This window comes from Pristiophorus japonicus, chromosome 1 (genome assembly GCF_044704955.1).
Source record: "Pristiophorus japonicus isolate sPriJap1 chromosome 1, sPriJap1.hap1, whole genome shotgun sequence".
Lineage (NCBI taxonomy): Eukaryota > Metazoa > Chordata > Chondrichthyes > Pristiophoridae > Pristiophorus > Pristiophorus japonicus.
In genome coordinates, this window is record NC_091977.1 from 160046072 (window position 1) to 160062700 (window position 16629).

Sequence of the window (16629 nt, forward strand, 5' to 3'; positions counted from 1 at the left end):
TATGAGGGGTTAGTTGGCCAAGATAGATTGGAAAATATTTAAAGAAATATTCTAAAATTCTCAATGAACATACATTCCATTGAGAAGTAAAATCTCCACGGAAAAAGTCATTCATCCGTGACTAACTAAAGAAATTAAGGAAAGTATTAGATTAAAAGAGGCTTATAATGTTGCGAAGAATAGTAAGCCTGAGGATTGGAAGAACTTTAGAAACCAGCAAAGGATAGCCAAAAAATTAATTGAAAAAAGGAGAAAATAGAATGAGTGTAAACTAGTAAGAAATATAAAAACAGATTGTAAGAGCTTCTACAGGTAAAGAGTAGCAAAAGGGCGCATTAGTCCCTTAGAGGCTGAGACAGATGAAATTATAAAGGTGAATAAGGAAATGGCAGCGACTTTAAGCAAAGATTTTGTATCTGTATTCACAGTAGAAGACATAAAAAGCATACAAAAAATAGTGGGGAATCAAGGGGCTAATAAGAGTAAGGAACAAAGTAATTAATATTAGTAGCGAATAAGTGCTCGAGAAACTAATGAGACTAAAAGCCGACAATATTCCCTGGACCCAATGGCCTACATCCTCGGGTTCTAAAAGAGGTGGCTGCAGAGATAGTGGATGCATTGGATCTGCCAAAATTCCCTAGATTTTAGAATGGTCCTAGCGGATTGGAAGGTAGAAAATGTAACCCCGCTACTCAGGAAAGGAGGGGGGTAGAAAACAGGGCACTTTCGGCTAGTTACTCTGACATCAATCGTCAGGAAGATGCTGGAATATTGGAATCCATTATTAAGGAAGTGGTAGCAGGGCATTTAGAAAATCAGAATATGATTAGGCAGAGTTAATGTGGTTTTATGAAAGAGAAAGAGTGTTTAACAAATGTATTAGTCTTTTGAGGATGTAACTAGCATGGTAGATAAAGGGGAATCAGTGGATGTAGTATATTTGGATTTCCAAAAGATATTCGATAAGGTGCCACATAAAAGGTTGCTATGCAAGATAAGGGCTTGTGGGGTTGGGGATAATATATTTGCATGGCTAGATGATTGGTTAACGGACAGAAAACAGAGAGTAGGAATAAACGGGTCATTTTCAGGCTGGCAAATGTAACTAGTGGAGTACTGCAAGGATTAGTGCTTGGGCCTCAGCTATTTACAATCTATATCAATGACTTAGATGACGGGACCGAGTGTAATATATCCAAGTTTGCTGACGATATAAAGCTAAGTGGGAAAATAAGCTGTAAGGAGGGCACAAAGAGCCTGCAAAGGGATATAGACACGTTAAGTGTGTGGGCAATACAGTGGCAGATGGAGTATAATGTGGGGAAATGAGAGGTTACTCACTTTAGTAGAAAGAATAGAAAAGCAGAATTTAAAAAAAAATGGTGAATTAAATGTTGGTGTTCAGAGAGATTTAGGTATCTTCGAACAGGAAACACAAAGTTAGCATGTGGGTATTTAGAGACCCTTTCACGAAAAGGAATTAATGTCGATTTATCATTCAAGCTTCTGCATTATGTTTTTTAAAAAAACACTAAAGTAATTTATAATTTGAACTCCAATCAGTTTAATTTTTGAAAGCTTCATTTGGATGTAATATGTAGCACAGAAAATAATAAAAGTAAAATGCAGAAAATGTACCTTGTTTGGGTCCTCATACAACATGATAACAATCTGCGTCATATAATTGAGTTCACTGGCATAGTTTAGATAGCCCATTGCCCTTTTCCACTGCTCATCTTTGACCTCCTGAAAGTAAAGCAGAGTAAAATCACATTATTTTAAAAAGCATTTTATTTATCCACGAGATTCTATGGTTTAGCCCATTCCATTAATGCAATTCTTGTACACAAACAATGAATGACATTTAACAGAATATGTGACCCACAAATAGTAAATACATATAGTATTTAACTTTTTTGACCACATCCAAAGCTTATCAACAATAACACGAGAACAATTTGTAAGATTTGGATCACAGGTCACAAAAAGATTACCCAAAGGGTCTTAGAAGTTGTAAGGACTATTATTAAGGAGCAGCAGGTTGAAATATAATCAGATACAACAAGCAATTAAGATATAGTAGACATATAACCCATAACAGAGAGCGATTGACAGCCCCAGAACGGACGGACGTTGAGGCAGAACGGTGGCCTCGGAATGGATCCCGAGCTGGTGGAGGTGTTAGGCCGAAGCCAGCATGAGGCCCACCCCAGGGGAAACTCTCCCCCTTCGCCATCTGCCTATTTCTGGCTTTTGGTTGCCCCTTTATATACCTTATTTCGGTGGGCCGGTGGATACCTTGCGTCAATCATTTTTACCGATTCAATTGTCCATTTACGGAGCAATAAGTATCTATGGCCGCCCCCTCCCAGCTTGATGAGGTAAGTTTCTTCCTTATCTCTGTCTGAATATCTCGTTGCCCTTTCAATAGACAGCAAGGCCGAAACTGACCCTTTCCTTAAGGCCTCTTAACACCGGAAAGCGGTGGCCACATTGTGGAGTGCAATGGCCGCCGACTTTTCGTGTAATGACCGCCATTATCAAAATTCCGCTTCTGTATTATCCCGGCGGTGACTCGCTTCCCGCCCCCCTATCGCTCCGCTGCTGCCAATCCATGCTAAGTGCATCATTACAGTGCGCACCGCCGATCTACCCACCGGACGGCAAAATTCCGCTGTGAAAATCTTCAGCCCACCCGGCAGTGCCAAAACAAGCTTTTTCGCGACGGTCCAGTGAGGCTGAGGCCTTCCGTAATGGCAGCATGGCTGCCCTTAAAGGGGAGGACGCACTGCCGCTGCCGCCATTTTTTTTTGTCGGCTGACTGTCATGTCGCCTGACAATTAGGCCCCTCTTGGGTGCCAGGCCGCTGGCCCGGCCAAAACCCTCCCTAGTGTCCCAGTGGACCAAAGTTTAAAGAATGCACAGGCTGTCCCTTTTAAGTGAAGGGGAGAGCCGTGGTGATGCGGCGCCTTGATAACGTATTCGCGGTGGTCACTCCGCAACCTCCCCAACTTGCGCCCCTTTAGTGTTGTCACAGCCGCATATTCGCCGCCATTAAGAGCAACTTCCGGATCAGAGTGAAAAAAAACAAAGCGGAATTTCGCTGAAGAGGCAACTTCGACCTCAACCGCCATGGCAGTAAAAATCATAGAAATGGGGTGCGTGCACCCCGTTTCAGGCAGGGGGGCAATTTCGGCCCTTTATCAGCATAGCCACACCTTGAAGGCCTGTTTCTGTGTTCTGACCTTGTAATAGAAACGTAGAAATTTACAGCGCAGAAGGAGAGCCGCACGGCCCTTGGTCAGCAGCCCTAAAGGTTACATATAAACCTATGAACAATGACGGAAAGGCAAAGAGCACCCAGCCCAACCAGTCCGCCTCACACAACTGCGACACCCCTTATACTAAAACATTCTACATTCCACCCCAACTGGAGATATGTGATCTCCTGGGAGAGGCAAAAACCAGATAAAAACCCAGGCCAATTTAGGGAGAAAAAAATCTGGGAAAATTCCTCTCCGACCCATCCAGGCGATCGAAACTAGTCCAAGAGATCACCCTGGCCGTATTCGATTCTTTGCAGTACTTACCATTATATCTGCGCCGTCCAACAAAAGGTCATCCAGTCTAATCCCAATTACCAGCTCTAGGTCCATAACCCTGCAGATTACGCCACTTTAAGTGCCCACCCAACCATCTCTTAAAAGTGGTGAGGGTTTCTGCATCCACCACTCTTCCAGGCAGCGAGTTCCAGATTCCAACCCTCTGCGTAAAGAAGCCCCTCCCCCCCCAAATCCCCTCTAAACCTTCCACCAACCATCTTAAAACTATGCCCCTTCGTAATAGACCCCTCTACAAATGGAAATAGGCCCGTACTATCCACTATGTCCAGGCCCCTCAATATTTTGTACACCTCAATGAGGTCTCCTCTCAACCTCCTCTGTTCCAATGAGAACAAACCCAGCTTGTCCTCATAACTAAGATTCTCCATTCCAGGCAGCATCCTAGTAAATTTCCTCTGCACCTTCTCTAGTGCAATCACACCCTTCCTATAATACGGTGAACAGAACTGCACGCAGTACTCCAGCTGTGGCCTAACCAAAGTAGTATACAATTTAAGCATAACCTCTCTCCTCTTATAGTTTATGACTCGACCAATAAAGGCAAACATTCCGTATGCCTTCTTAACCACCTTATCCACCTGGCCAGCTACTTTCAGGGATCTGTGGACAAGCACTCCAAGGTCCCTTTGTTCATCTACACTATTAAGTGGCCTATCGCTTAATGTGTACACCCTTGCCTTATTCGCCCTCCCAAAGTGCATCACCTCACACTTCTCTGAATTAAATTCCATTTGCCACTGCTCTGCCCACTTGACCAGTAGATTGATAACCTCCTGCAGCCCATGACTTTCCTCTTCATTATCAACCACACAGCCAATTTTAGTGTCGTCTGCAAACTTCTTAATCATACTCCCTATATTCAAATCTAAATCGTTGATATATACCACAAAAAGCAAGGGACCCAGTATTGAGCCCTGCAGAACCCCACAGGAAACATCCTTCTTGTCACAAAAACATCCATCAATCATTACCCTTTGCTTCCTACCTCCAAGCCAATTTTGGATCCAACTTGACACTTTGCCCTGTATCCCATGGGCTTTAACCTTCGTGACCAGTCTCCCATGTGGGACCTTCTTAATACTTCCTCTCACTATATTTATTTCATCCAGAATATCACACTCCTCCTCGATAGAGGTATCTGCATTGCCCCTTTCCTTTGTGAAAACAGATGCAAAGTATTCGTTAAGAACCTTACCAACATCTTCCGCCTCCACACAAAGATTAGCTTCATGGTCTCTAATACGCCCTACCCTTTCTTTAGTTACCCTCTTACTCTTAATCTATTTATAGAACATCTTAGGATTTTCCTTAATTTTACTGGCCAAGAATTTCTTGTGCTCTCTCTTAGCTTTCCCAATATCCTTTTTAATCTTGCCTCTTAACTTTCTATATTCCTTTAAAGATTCTATAGTATTTAGCCGTTGGTATATGACATAAGCGTCCCTTTTTTCCTTAATCCTCCCCTGTAAGTCTCTCGACATCCAGGGAGCTCCAGAATTATTTTTCCCAGCCTTTTTCTTTAAAGACACATGTTTGGCCTGAGCTTTCCGGATCTCCTCCTTGAATGCCTCCCACTGTTCCGACACTGATTTACCCACAAGTAGCTGTTTCCAGTCCACTACGGCCAAATTAACTTAGCAAAATTAGCTTTTCCCCTCAACCAACCTTAGCTCTCTGTGCAATATTGTATCTGATGTGGCTGGAATTCTACTGTCATAAGCTTGCCCTATTTGCTGAGCTAGCATACTTATTCATTTTATAAAATCATAATTCACAATTTCTTTTGATTCATGATTGCTTATAAATTTATAAGCATCAGTGGCTGGTTTCTCAATCCTGAGCAATGCCATTTCATGTCAGTTTTCAACTTAAGAATATAATACTGTTAGCAGGAATCAGGAGTTATGGTGAAAACTCGCAGTGAGATAGAATTTTTTTTTAAATTGTTTTTAAAAAAAAACATTTGCCACTTCAAAACATTACACGATAACAGATTGCACAATGGCCTTCAATTTGAGGAGCTGTCCTTTCAAATGAAGGACGTTGCCGCTGGTAATGACCGAACCCAAGTGATCTATGTTGATCTATGTGGCAACTATTAATCTCCACTAGGTTATTATTAAGCAGCTATCTTTTCAATGTACAAAAAAAGACACCAGAGTCATGAAATACAATCCCTCAACTGCCTATATGATAGACTGTATTTCAGCCTTTGGCTGTCTGAGGAAAAGAGTGTTTGAAGACCAGGCCCTCAAAACTACCACCAAGCTCATGGTCTACAGGGCTGTAGTAATACCCGCCCTCCTGAATGGCTCAGAGACATGTACAGTAGACACCCCAAGTCGCTGGAAAAATACCACCAACGATGTCTCCACAAGATCCTCCCTTGGGAGGACAGACGCACCAACATTAGTGTTCACGACCAGGCCAACATCTCCAGCACTAAAGCACTGACCACACTTGATCAGCTCTGCTGGGCAGGCCACATTGTTCGCATGCCAGACTCCCAAAGCAAACGCTCTACTCGGAACTCCTTCATGGCAAACGAGCCAAAGGTGGGCAGAGGAAACGTTACAAGAACACCCTCAAAGCCTCCCTGATAAAGTGCAACATCCCCATTGACACCTGGGAGTCCCTGGCCAAAGACTGCCCTAAGTGGAGGAAGTACTTCGAGTCTCATCGCCAAGAGCATGCAGAAATCAAGCGCAGGCAGCGGAAAGAGCATGCGGCAAATCTGTCCCACCCACCCCTTCCCTCAATGACTATCTGTCCCACCTGTGACAGAGACTCTGGTTCTTGTATTGGACTGTTCAGCCACCTAAGAACTCATTTTAAGAGTGGAAGCAAGTCTTCCTCGATTCCAAAGGACTGTCAATGATGATGAGACTGTGATTCAAGTCATTATGTGAAGCACTTTGAGACATTTTGTCATAAAGTAATAAGACCACTATTTTCCACTTGCTGCATTTTTGGCGCCCGCGCATGTTAATATACGATTTTTTTTTGGTGCGTCCGCGGCAGAAAAAAAACATCGGGACTTTCGCCAAACAAATATTTGAATTTGGCGCCACTCTCTCCAAAGTTGTCTGCTGGGGGGGGGGGGGGGGGGGGGGGGGAGCTCCAAGTCCGTGCTAAAAACTGGCTGGGCATGCGCAAAAAAAGAAACTTCCTGGTCTGGATCAGACATTTTTAAAGAGACCTTTGTGATCGGATCATATTTCCTTTTGTGATCGGATCATGCTGGCTGGATCTTTCTGAAATTTTGAGCATTAAAAACCTGCAAAACATGGTTGAGAGGGAAATGGAAGAGGAATTTGGAGGAGGATAAGGAAGGGCCGTTCGATTTATCCCACACGAAGTGGTATCCCTGGGTATCCCATTGAGAGGAAATGGGATCTGCTGGAAACTCCGGGAAAAGCGAAAAAAAGTAAAACGTGCTATAATGGCTCAACGTTGGGATGATGTTGCTGTAGAGTACGATGTAGTAGCCATCACCCTGAGAATCAGTGGGCAGCTGAAAAAGTGGCAGGACCTAGGACAATTAGTTAAAGTATGCACTGCAATGACATTTGTAAATGTGTGTGTGTGTGGTCACCACACAAAAGGACCCTCTCTTAAAAAGTTCTATTTTCATCTTTACAGTTAAAGAATGCAAAGATCAGGAACCACAAGAATCGTACTGGTAGAGGTCCTCCAAGTAAGCTGGAATTGAGCCAGCTGGAACAAAGAATCTCTGATCGGATTAAAGCTCACTGGAGAAGATCCAACACCAATGTGGATGCTGGGCCCAGGTCAAAGAGATCGGGTAAGCTCTGTAATTTGCACTGTGGGTTGGCTAAATACTGCATGGGCTATAGCTAGGCTTTAATGGATGTTTTTAATATGTTTTACAGCAGTTACGTGTCAGGAAGAGGCAGAAGGTGATGCAGAAGGACAAGCAGAAGTAGCACCTGAAGGACATCCAGAAGAGAGTCCAGAGCTGTTTCCTGATTTTGAGCAGGACGATCTGGATGAAGGCCAGCATGAAGATCCCCCCACTGATCAGATGGTCATATTAGACCTGCAACCGGTGGAGTCTATGGATCAGGATGCGTGTCCCAGTGTGGTCCAGCAATGCACACTTGTGAGAGGGATGCCCAATAGGGCCGAGGAGCAAGGCATAGGTGGGAGACGGCGAAGAAGGGTGGAAAGGATAGCTGAACCACAAGCGCAGGCGGACATGGTACAGCTCATCAGGATGAGTGGGGAGAGTATGCAGCTAACCAGGTCGCTCCTGGACACCATGGGTGAGGTGAGGGTAGAAATTGCGGGACTGTCAAGAGAAGTCGCAACACTATCTGGAGGACGAGACAGATTAGGGAGGGAATGGTGGATGTACTTGATGCACTGTTGGAGAAATTGTCTGACATATGTGATGGAAATTTGCAGGTAGCTGCTGCAATAAGGGAACACACCCAGGTTGTCATTTAACAACACCAATTGGCGGCATCAACTGCTGCCACTCAAATCATCCCCAGACCAACCTCAGGGACTGTGCCGCAGGATGATCCACAGCTTGAAAAGGATGAAGACGACGAACGCGGGCCTTCCACAAAGGTGTCTACTAGGTCTGCCCTGTCCAACCTCACCAACGATAAACAAAAAAATATAACCTTGGGCTCACCAGGGATGCCGAGGAAGTCTGCTGCACCAACAGAAAGGGCTAAGGGTAGAGGCACCAGGGCAGGCAAGAGGGGCACTACGCGCCAGTGGTAGTTGAATAAGGGGAGGAGAGATAGTTGTATCTTGCTGTTATTTGTTTTGTTAATAGAAAAGTTTGATATATTTAAGTTTTGTTAATTGAAAATGTTAAAGTTTGCGAGAAATTTAAAGTTTGATACATGTTGATCGAAAATTTTAAAGTTTGATACAAAATGTTTTATTAAAGTTAAGTACAAATGTTTAATAAACCTATTCTTTTAATTTAACAAGAATCTGTGCATTATATATTAGATCAACATAAACCAACACAACATTATTAAAAGTGCAACAGGTGTAATGTGCCGCCGTTTAGCCTTCAGGCAGAAAAACTTTCATGGATTAGCAATGGCTACAGGTCCCCTTGGCCGCCCCACCCTCCTCCGCTGCCCTGCGGCTTGAGGTGATTCCTCCTAATGCTGCTGGTCCTTGTCCTCCTCCTCCTCGTCAGCCTCCTCCTAATCCTCATCCCTCCTTCTCCCCTCAGGAGGATCTTCAATGTCCAGTACCTGTCCCCTCATGATGGTCAAGTTGTGCAGCATGCAGCACACGACAGTGAACTGAGCAACATGGTGAGGGGAGTATTGCAGGTAGCCTCCATTGTGGTCCAGGCATTGGAAACATCGCTTTAAAACGCCAATTGTCCTCTCTATGATGCTCCGTGTCGTTATGTGGGACATACTATACTGACGATCTGCCTCAGTGTGGGGTTTGTGTAGGGCGGTCATAAGCAAGATGGCGAGCCCGTAACCTTTGTCCTCGAGCAGCCAGCTCTGCCCTTCTGGCAGCTCCTGAAACGTCACAGATATAACGCTCTCATGTAGGATGAAAGCATCATGGATGCTACCGGGATATTTGGCATCCACTGCCATGATCCACTGCAGATCGTTGCACACCAGCTGCACATTTAGGGAGTGGAACCCTTTCCTGTTGTGGTAAACTTCGGAATCTTGCAAGGGTGCTCTCAAGGCGATGTGGGTACAGTCAACGGCACCCTGTACCCTGGGGAAGCCAACAATTCTGGAGAACCCTACAGCCCTGTCTCTCATTGCCTGCATGGTCATAGGGAACGTGATGAACTGGTCCCTTTTGGCATACAGTGCAGCAGTCACCTGGCGAATGCAGCAATAGGTGGCATGCTGTGAGATCGAGCATACGTCCCCAGTTGAAGCTTGAAATGATCCCGTGGCATAGAACGCAAGTGCCACTGTTATCTTTACTTCTACAGGTAGGGCAGTTCTTCCATTTCTTGGCCGTACATCTGCCCTGATTAGTTGGCAGATCTCAGTGATGACCTCGTTTCTGAATCGCAGCCTGCGAGCGCAGTCTGCCTCACTCAGGCATGAGCACCTCTCCCTATGGACTCACTGAGGGTAAGCCTCCTCCCCATCAATCTATCTCCCCGATATCGGCGTTGAATTATTCGTCACTTCTGCATGTGCATGGCCAACGCCCTCATCATATCAGGCACCCATTATTATTGTTATTATGCAGATAAATACTTAAATCACTGATACCTCTCCTCTCTGCTCCACAAGGCTGGGTGACGCCCTAGAGCGGACCACACCCTGATCTGCGCATGCATTTGTTTGTTTGTACAGTGATTTTCTTGGGTCACCTGTGACAAATAGTGATTTCTAGCTTGCTGCTGTGCCTATGCACAAAACATTCCATTTCGGATGCTGACTACAGTGATTCTCCCAGGCTCTGGTGTTTGTGTCTGGCCGAGCCGGCGACCCTGCCGGGCCGGCACTCCCCCTACCCGTGCCTGGGGTGGACAGTCGCGATTTGGGTGAAAAAGAACCATCCTAACCCTAACCAGAAAACTTATACATTTGTTTATTAAATTGTCTCGTTCCAAAAACTCGGAAATTACTTTCCGAGTTATTTTCAAATTACCCTGTCCAATAAAATCCATGCATTTATACTTTATTTTGTCTTCTTTTGCCTGTCCCCAATATCCTTTTGTGAGCCGATTTCCTTAAGTTCACAGAAGGTTTTTTTTGGGGGGGGCTTGTTGGTAATGCGCGCTGTGCTGAAAAAAATTGTGGACGGCCAAAATCGCCGAACTGCAGAAAAACAGTGCCCAAGCCCGTTTTCACTCGTGTCTGCGCAAAAGTATTTTAACTGGAGCACATGGCCTGCGCCGGCGTAAAACGTTGGCGAAAATTTGAAACTGAGGATTTGACGCCAAAAAACGTTTGGACGGCAAAAAACGGCGCACAATCATGGCAAGAATCGGGGCCTACATAAATGAAAGTTCTATTATTTGTTACTGAGTTGTCATTGTCTGCTGCAAGAGTGTTGGATGGACCTGAATAAGGTGAAAGAGAAAATAAAACAGGATTATTTAGCAGGAAATATATAGCAAATAATAAAAAAAAGAGATGGGATATCTGGTGGGAAATTGAATGAGATCAAATGATTTCTAAGTTACAGAATGGGTTGCACCACATTTCAAAGAAGTATCTTTTGGGGCTGGAGCAAAAATGTCAAAATATTTAAGCGATTTCAAATGCAAACAACAGAGGCCACTGCAGTTGGATCGTTACACTGTTTTCCAAATGTATCCAAATATTTGCCCTCTTTCCCTCAATGTTTCCTTTATTATTGGAGGACATACAATGGATTGCAAACCCTTAAACACTGCTAATTTGTAAATTTTGGATATTGTGGAAGATGGATTTGTGGGAAATGGGTCAATTGCTTAGGGTTTTCGTTTTAGATTAAAATAGAATTTATATTTTGTGGATTATGTTTGTTTCTGTAGTTTGATAGAATTTAAGAACAGGCCAATTTGCCAAGTGTGCCTCTGACTGCAGTGACTGTAAGACTTGCGCTCTTAATTAAAATAATCACAGATCCACAATAATGAAGGCACAAAAACACATCACCACCACATGGTTGAAAACCCAGTTCCGGACCCAAAACAGCACAATCGAAAATTCACAATTAAACCCATAATACACATTGCCGATTGTTGGCGCAATTGTAGAGGTACGTTCAATTTTTTAGTGGCCAACTGCGCTTAAAAAAGTTGCAAGTTTCGCTGGAATAAACTTTCATTTTGGAGCAGCGCACATAGACCTTAAACTCTGTGGGTGGAGCTTAAAGTCTGCACTGAAAAACGGAGGTTTCCAGGGTAACAAGGGACACACTGAAGGGCTGAGGCTGCAAAGTGAAACATACAAGATGCAGCAAGACATAAGCAATTGTAGAGCCTCGGTGCCGCTTCTATCCCGGGCCGAAAGGTCCCTCGCCCCAGGCGCTGATGCCGCTCCTATCCCGAGCCGAATGCCCCCCCCTCCCATCCCCGGTGCCGCTCCTATCTCAGGCCGAATGGCCCCCGGTGCCACACCTATCCCGGGCTGAATGGCTCCTCCCCCCCCGGTGCCAGTGCTACTCCTATCCCGGGCTGAATGCCGCCCCCCCCGCCCCCAGTGCCACTCCTATCCCGGGCTGAATGGCTCCCCGCCGCCACTCCTATCACGGGCCTAAAGGCCCCCCCGCCCCCGTTGCCACTCCTATCCCAGGCCGAAAAGTCCCCCACCCCTGCTATCCCAGGCCGTGGAACTCGAATTTCTGCGCCGATTTTAAGTCCTCATAAGGTTTTTCAGAACGGTGCACTGCGCCGTTTTTGAAAAAATCCTAGTTGGCCAAACTCGCTGAAATTGCAACAATTGATATTGCCGGCAGCCGGCACCCCCGCCCCCCCGTGACATCAAAAAAAATCGGGAACTGAAAAAATCGGCCGTAAGATGGCGCAGAAACTTTAGCGAAACTTGCACTTTTTAGTTTGCTCAAAAAAAAAGCGGACGCCAAAAAAGCGGCGCAGAATGGTGGCGAAAATTGAGCCCCTTTTCTTCAGGGAAAAGAAAAACCTCAGATACTTCCAGTAACGGTACATTTAACCCAAATGGGACTTGAACCCACAACCTTCGGACTCAGAGGCATGAGTGCTACCAACTAAGCCACTGGCTGACACTCGAACACTAAAATGAACAATTATAATTAAAATTGTAAATTTAAAGCTCTATTCTAAGATGAGCTGAAAGCTGAAACAGTATTGGCACGTAATTTGTGGTCAGCGCCGAAGCAAAGGTGTTCTTTGAGGCCAGTGGTGAAAGCCTTTACTTTGTTGCTTCCACAGCGGGAAGTTTGCCTTTTTCGACGCGCAAGTTAGTTCAGTGTAATGGTGATTCTCTGGTGCGAGCTGCTGGGACGTCAACAAGCTGTCTCAGCAACTAACCATTTTTCAGAATTCTCAGACAGGGAACCAGGAAATGAGAACCTGTTTATATCCCGATTTTTGAACATTTTACAGAGAACAAAACAAAGATTGGAGCTCTCACATCAGTATAAGGTAGAACCTGAAATATTATGTATAAACTTAAAAAAAAATTTAAAAAAATGTTTTTTTGAAAGTTTCTTAAAAACTAATTATTACAATGGAGAAATTTGACACATCACAAAGCTGAAGTGAGTTTTTCAGGGCTGTAACGTTTGTTTAGCAGTCAATACACTGTTAAAACCCCTGCTATACCTAATCCAACAAGACCCAACATTAAATGGGGTATTTAACAGCGATTTATTGTAGAAAGGACTATGTTTTCATCAGTTTCACTGATTTCACTAATTACACTGATTTTCAGCAATGGGGGTTGCCCTAGCCTAAGGTGTTGCAGCCCCATTGCTCTCCACCCCACTAGCCCAAGCCTCTGTGGTCTCCCAGCTCACGCTCCAACCTCAGCACCAGGCCTAAATCTACTACCCTATCCTAGCCTGACCCTGCCCAATACATTGCTCCTTTCCATCCCAAGCTCCAGTTTCTGCTTCCTGATCCTTGTGCCAATGCTGCAGCAGCACCTGAACACACCAGTTCCAGTCGGGGCAACAGTTCCAGATCTTACAGCTCACCTTACTTTTCTATCTCCAATTCAAATTGAAGAAAAGAGATGCCGTGGTACTGCCTCAACCTCTGTACTGCATACTTTCAAGGGCAGAGCACTGGCTAAGAGCAGCATTATTACATTGGACGACATAGGATATACGACACAGACACAGGTCATGCCAGCATTTATGCTTCACTCGAGCCACCTCCCGTCTTTCCTCATCTAATTATGGCAGAGTTAAGAGTCTGATCCATCATCATCATTGGCAGTCCCTCAAAATTGAGGCAGACTTGCTTCCACTCTAAAAGTGAGTTCTTTGGCGACATTTACCAGCAGTACTACTGGAGATGTACTAGTAAATAAACGGAGGTAACCTGACTTAAATCATATCAAATACAAATAAAATAAACAGTATAATCTGCATGTTGTTCAGTCGGTTTTATGAATAGGAGATCTCCCAATGTGGAGGTCATCATTGGTCTTAAATAGTTTAAAAGATTGAAAGCTTGATGCCTGTTACTTAATACCATAGGATGATCCATCAAGTTAGTCAGATAATCTGCACCAGAAACCTGGTATAATCCCATAAACTCAATGTTTTCACTTTTTTCAAATCGTAAGCTTAAAACTTGTAAGACCAGTTACAACAAAATTAGTGCAAAATAATTAAATGAATAATGATTTTGCTAAGTAATTTGACTTCATTTAACTATACTATTAGTTTATCCATTTTAACTGTTGTATTAAGTTTGGCAAGAGGCTAATAATGGAATGCAAACTGGATTTCAATTACAACACTGTAAAAACAATCAGTTTTTATGGATAACTGAAAGCACGTCATTTGCTTCATTACAATATACACATTACAGTGTAGCTCAACGAATCTTAAAAATGAAAATCTTAGAGCTGGCATTACCATTATTCAGAGAGCTAGAGGGCTGGATTGTAATGCGCAGAGATGTTCTCGTCCCCCCGCCCCCCCCCTGCTGGCCTCTTTGGCAACCTCGAACCATGCCTTCAGCTGCAGGCTTCTTCCTTGTCAATGGAGAAGAGTATCTCCCTCTGGGTTCTTATAGCCCCATACAGCACATCCAGGGAAGTATTGCTGAAGTGGGGCGCAGTCTTTGCCCGTCTCGACTCCATAGCAAAAGATCTGGATCCAATGAAGGAAGTGATTCAATGATCTCAGCAAGGCAGGAAAGGCGTGAGCAATAGCTCATTTCCTTGCATCCTGATGTGCATATCACCCTAACCCCCTCACTCTCCCTTCGAAGCCTACTCCAGCATATCATTCCTCACAGCAACTTATCTTGCAGGTACTGTCAGCCCTCTCTATCTATGCACTTACTCACATCCCCATCTATCTATCCATCCACCACTAACACGTTCATTCTTATGTAATGTCATGCCTATTCCTCAGTCATCCTCAACAAATGCTTTCTATCCATCGGGTGAAAATATACCAGTACTCTCACTCATGTGTCTCCGGACAGCAAAGTGCGCTGATGGTGGTATATTGCCTGCATCACTTTCCGCCTCCTCGTCTTCCTCCTCTTCTTCGTAATCGTCCGAAGAGGCTCTGTGCTCTGCACTTTGTTCCTCCTGCAGGTCCAGACCTCGCTGCTGTGCAATGTTGTTCTGGAGACCCTGGCTGGTGCATACTCAAGGGTGTTTCCAGGTCTGTCCAGATACCTTAAACGCATTTTCAGCATGCCAATGGCTTGTTCGATGACACATGTGGTGGTCATATGGCATTCATTCTGTTGCTCCCGGGTCCCATTCCTCGGGTTTCTGACCGTTGGCATCAACCACGTTTTCAATGGGAATCCCTGGTCTCCGAGCAGCCAGCCGGTAACTCTGATCTCTTTGCATCTCACAAGAACACAAGAAATAGGATTGGCCATTTGACCATTTATCGAATCCCTCCTAGAAATCCAAATACACCACATCCACTGGTTCCCCCTTATCCACCCTGCTCGTTACATCCTCGAAGAACTCCAGCAAATTTGTCAAACGTGATTTCCCTTTCATAAAAGCATGCTGATTCTGCTTGATTAAATTATGCTTTTCCAAATGTCCTGCTACTGCTTCCTTAATAATGAACTCCAGCATTTTCCCAACGACAGATGTTAGGCTAACCGGTCTATAGTTTCCTGCTTTTTGTCCGTCTCCTTTTTTAAATAGGGGCATTACATTTGCAGTTTTCCAGTCCACTGAGAACTCCCCAGAATTGGTAGAAAACAATCAATGCATCCACTATCTGTGCAGCCACTTCTTTTGGGACCCTCAGATGCAAGCCATCAGGTCCAGGGGACTTGTCTGCTTTTGGTCCCATTATTTTACAGAGTACTACTTCTTTAGTGATAATGATTATATCCTCCCTCCCTATAGTCTCTTGATTACCCCCCTATTGGGATGTTTTTCATGCTTCTACTGTGAAGACTGATACAAAATATTTGTTCAAAGTCTCTTTCATTTCCCTATTCGCCATTATTAATTCCTCGGTCTCATCCTCTAAGGGACCAACATTGACTTTAACCACTCTTTTCCTTTTTATGTACCTGTAGAAACACTTACTATCTGTTTTTATATTTCGTGCTAGTTTACTTTCATAATCTATCTTCCCTTGCAATTATTTTTTTAGTTATTCTTTGCTGGCTTTTAAAAGTTTCCCAACCCTCTGGCCTCCCACGGGTCTTGGCCACATTGTATGCTCTTGTTTTCAATTTGATACCATTCCTTATTTCCTTAGTTAGCCACGGATGGTTATTCCTTCTCTTACAGCCTTTCCTTCTCATTGGGATACATTTTTGTTGAGTTATCAACCGTTCCACACTGTAATCTATTTTCCTAGTACACTTTAGCCAATTCTGCCTTCATACCTTTGTAGTCTCCTTTATTTAAGCTTAGGACAATGGTTAGAGATCCAACTTTCTCACCCTCCAACTGGATTTGAAATTCAACCACGTTATGGTCACTCATTCCTAGAGGATCCTTTACTAGGAGAACGTTTATTAATCCTGTCTCATTACACAGTACCAGATCTAAGATAGCCTGCTCCCTGGTTGTTTCCGCAATGTACTGTTCAAGGAAACTATCCCGGATACACTCGATGAAGTCTTCCTCAAGGCTACCCTGGCCAATTTGCTTTGTCCAATCAACGTGAAGGTTAAAATCGCCCATGATTATTGCCGTTCCTTTTTTACAAGCCACTATTATTTCTTGATTTATACTCTGTCCAACAGTGTAGCTACTGTTACAGGGCCCATAGACTACGCCCACCAGTTACTTTTTCCCCTTATTATTCCAAACTGATTCAAACTAAATAGTGGGGGGGGGGAGGAGGGTTCAGCTGAGCGAAAATTTATGAAGTC

General features: G+C 44.2%; 1 protein-coding gene across 10 annotated transcripts in view; it reads right to left on the minus strand.

Annotated features, from left to right (window-relative positions):
• The window catches only part of ppip5k2 (diphosphoinositol pentakisphosphate kinase 2), a 247870-nt gene that overhangs the window by 104812 nt on the left and 126429 nt on the right, over positions 1-16629 (minus strand). For all 10 annotated transcript variants that reach the window (XM_070884183.1, XM_070884175.1, XM_070884197.1 and 7 more), the window contains one exon: positions 1642-1749. In XM_070884183.1, the coding sequence (XP_070740284.1) occupies positions 1642-1749 (108 nt within the window). The remainder of the gene's footprint in view (positions 1-1641; positions 1750-16629) is intronic.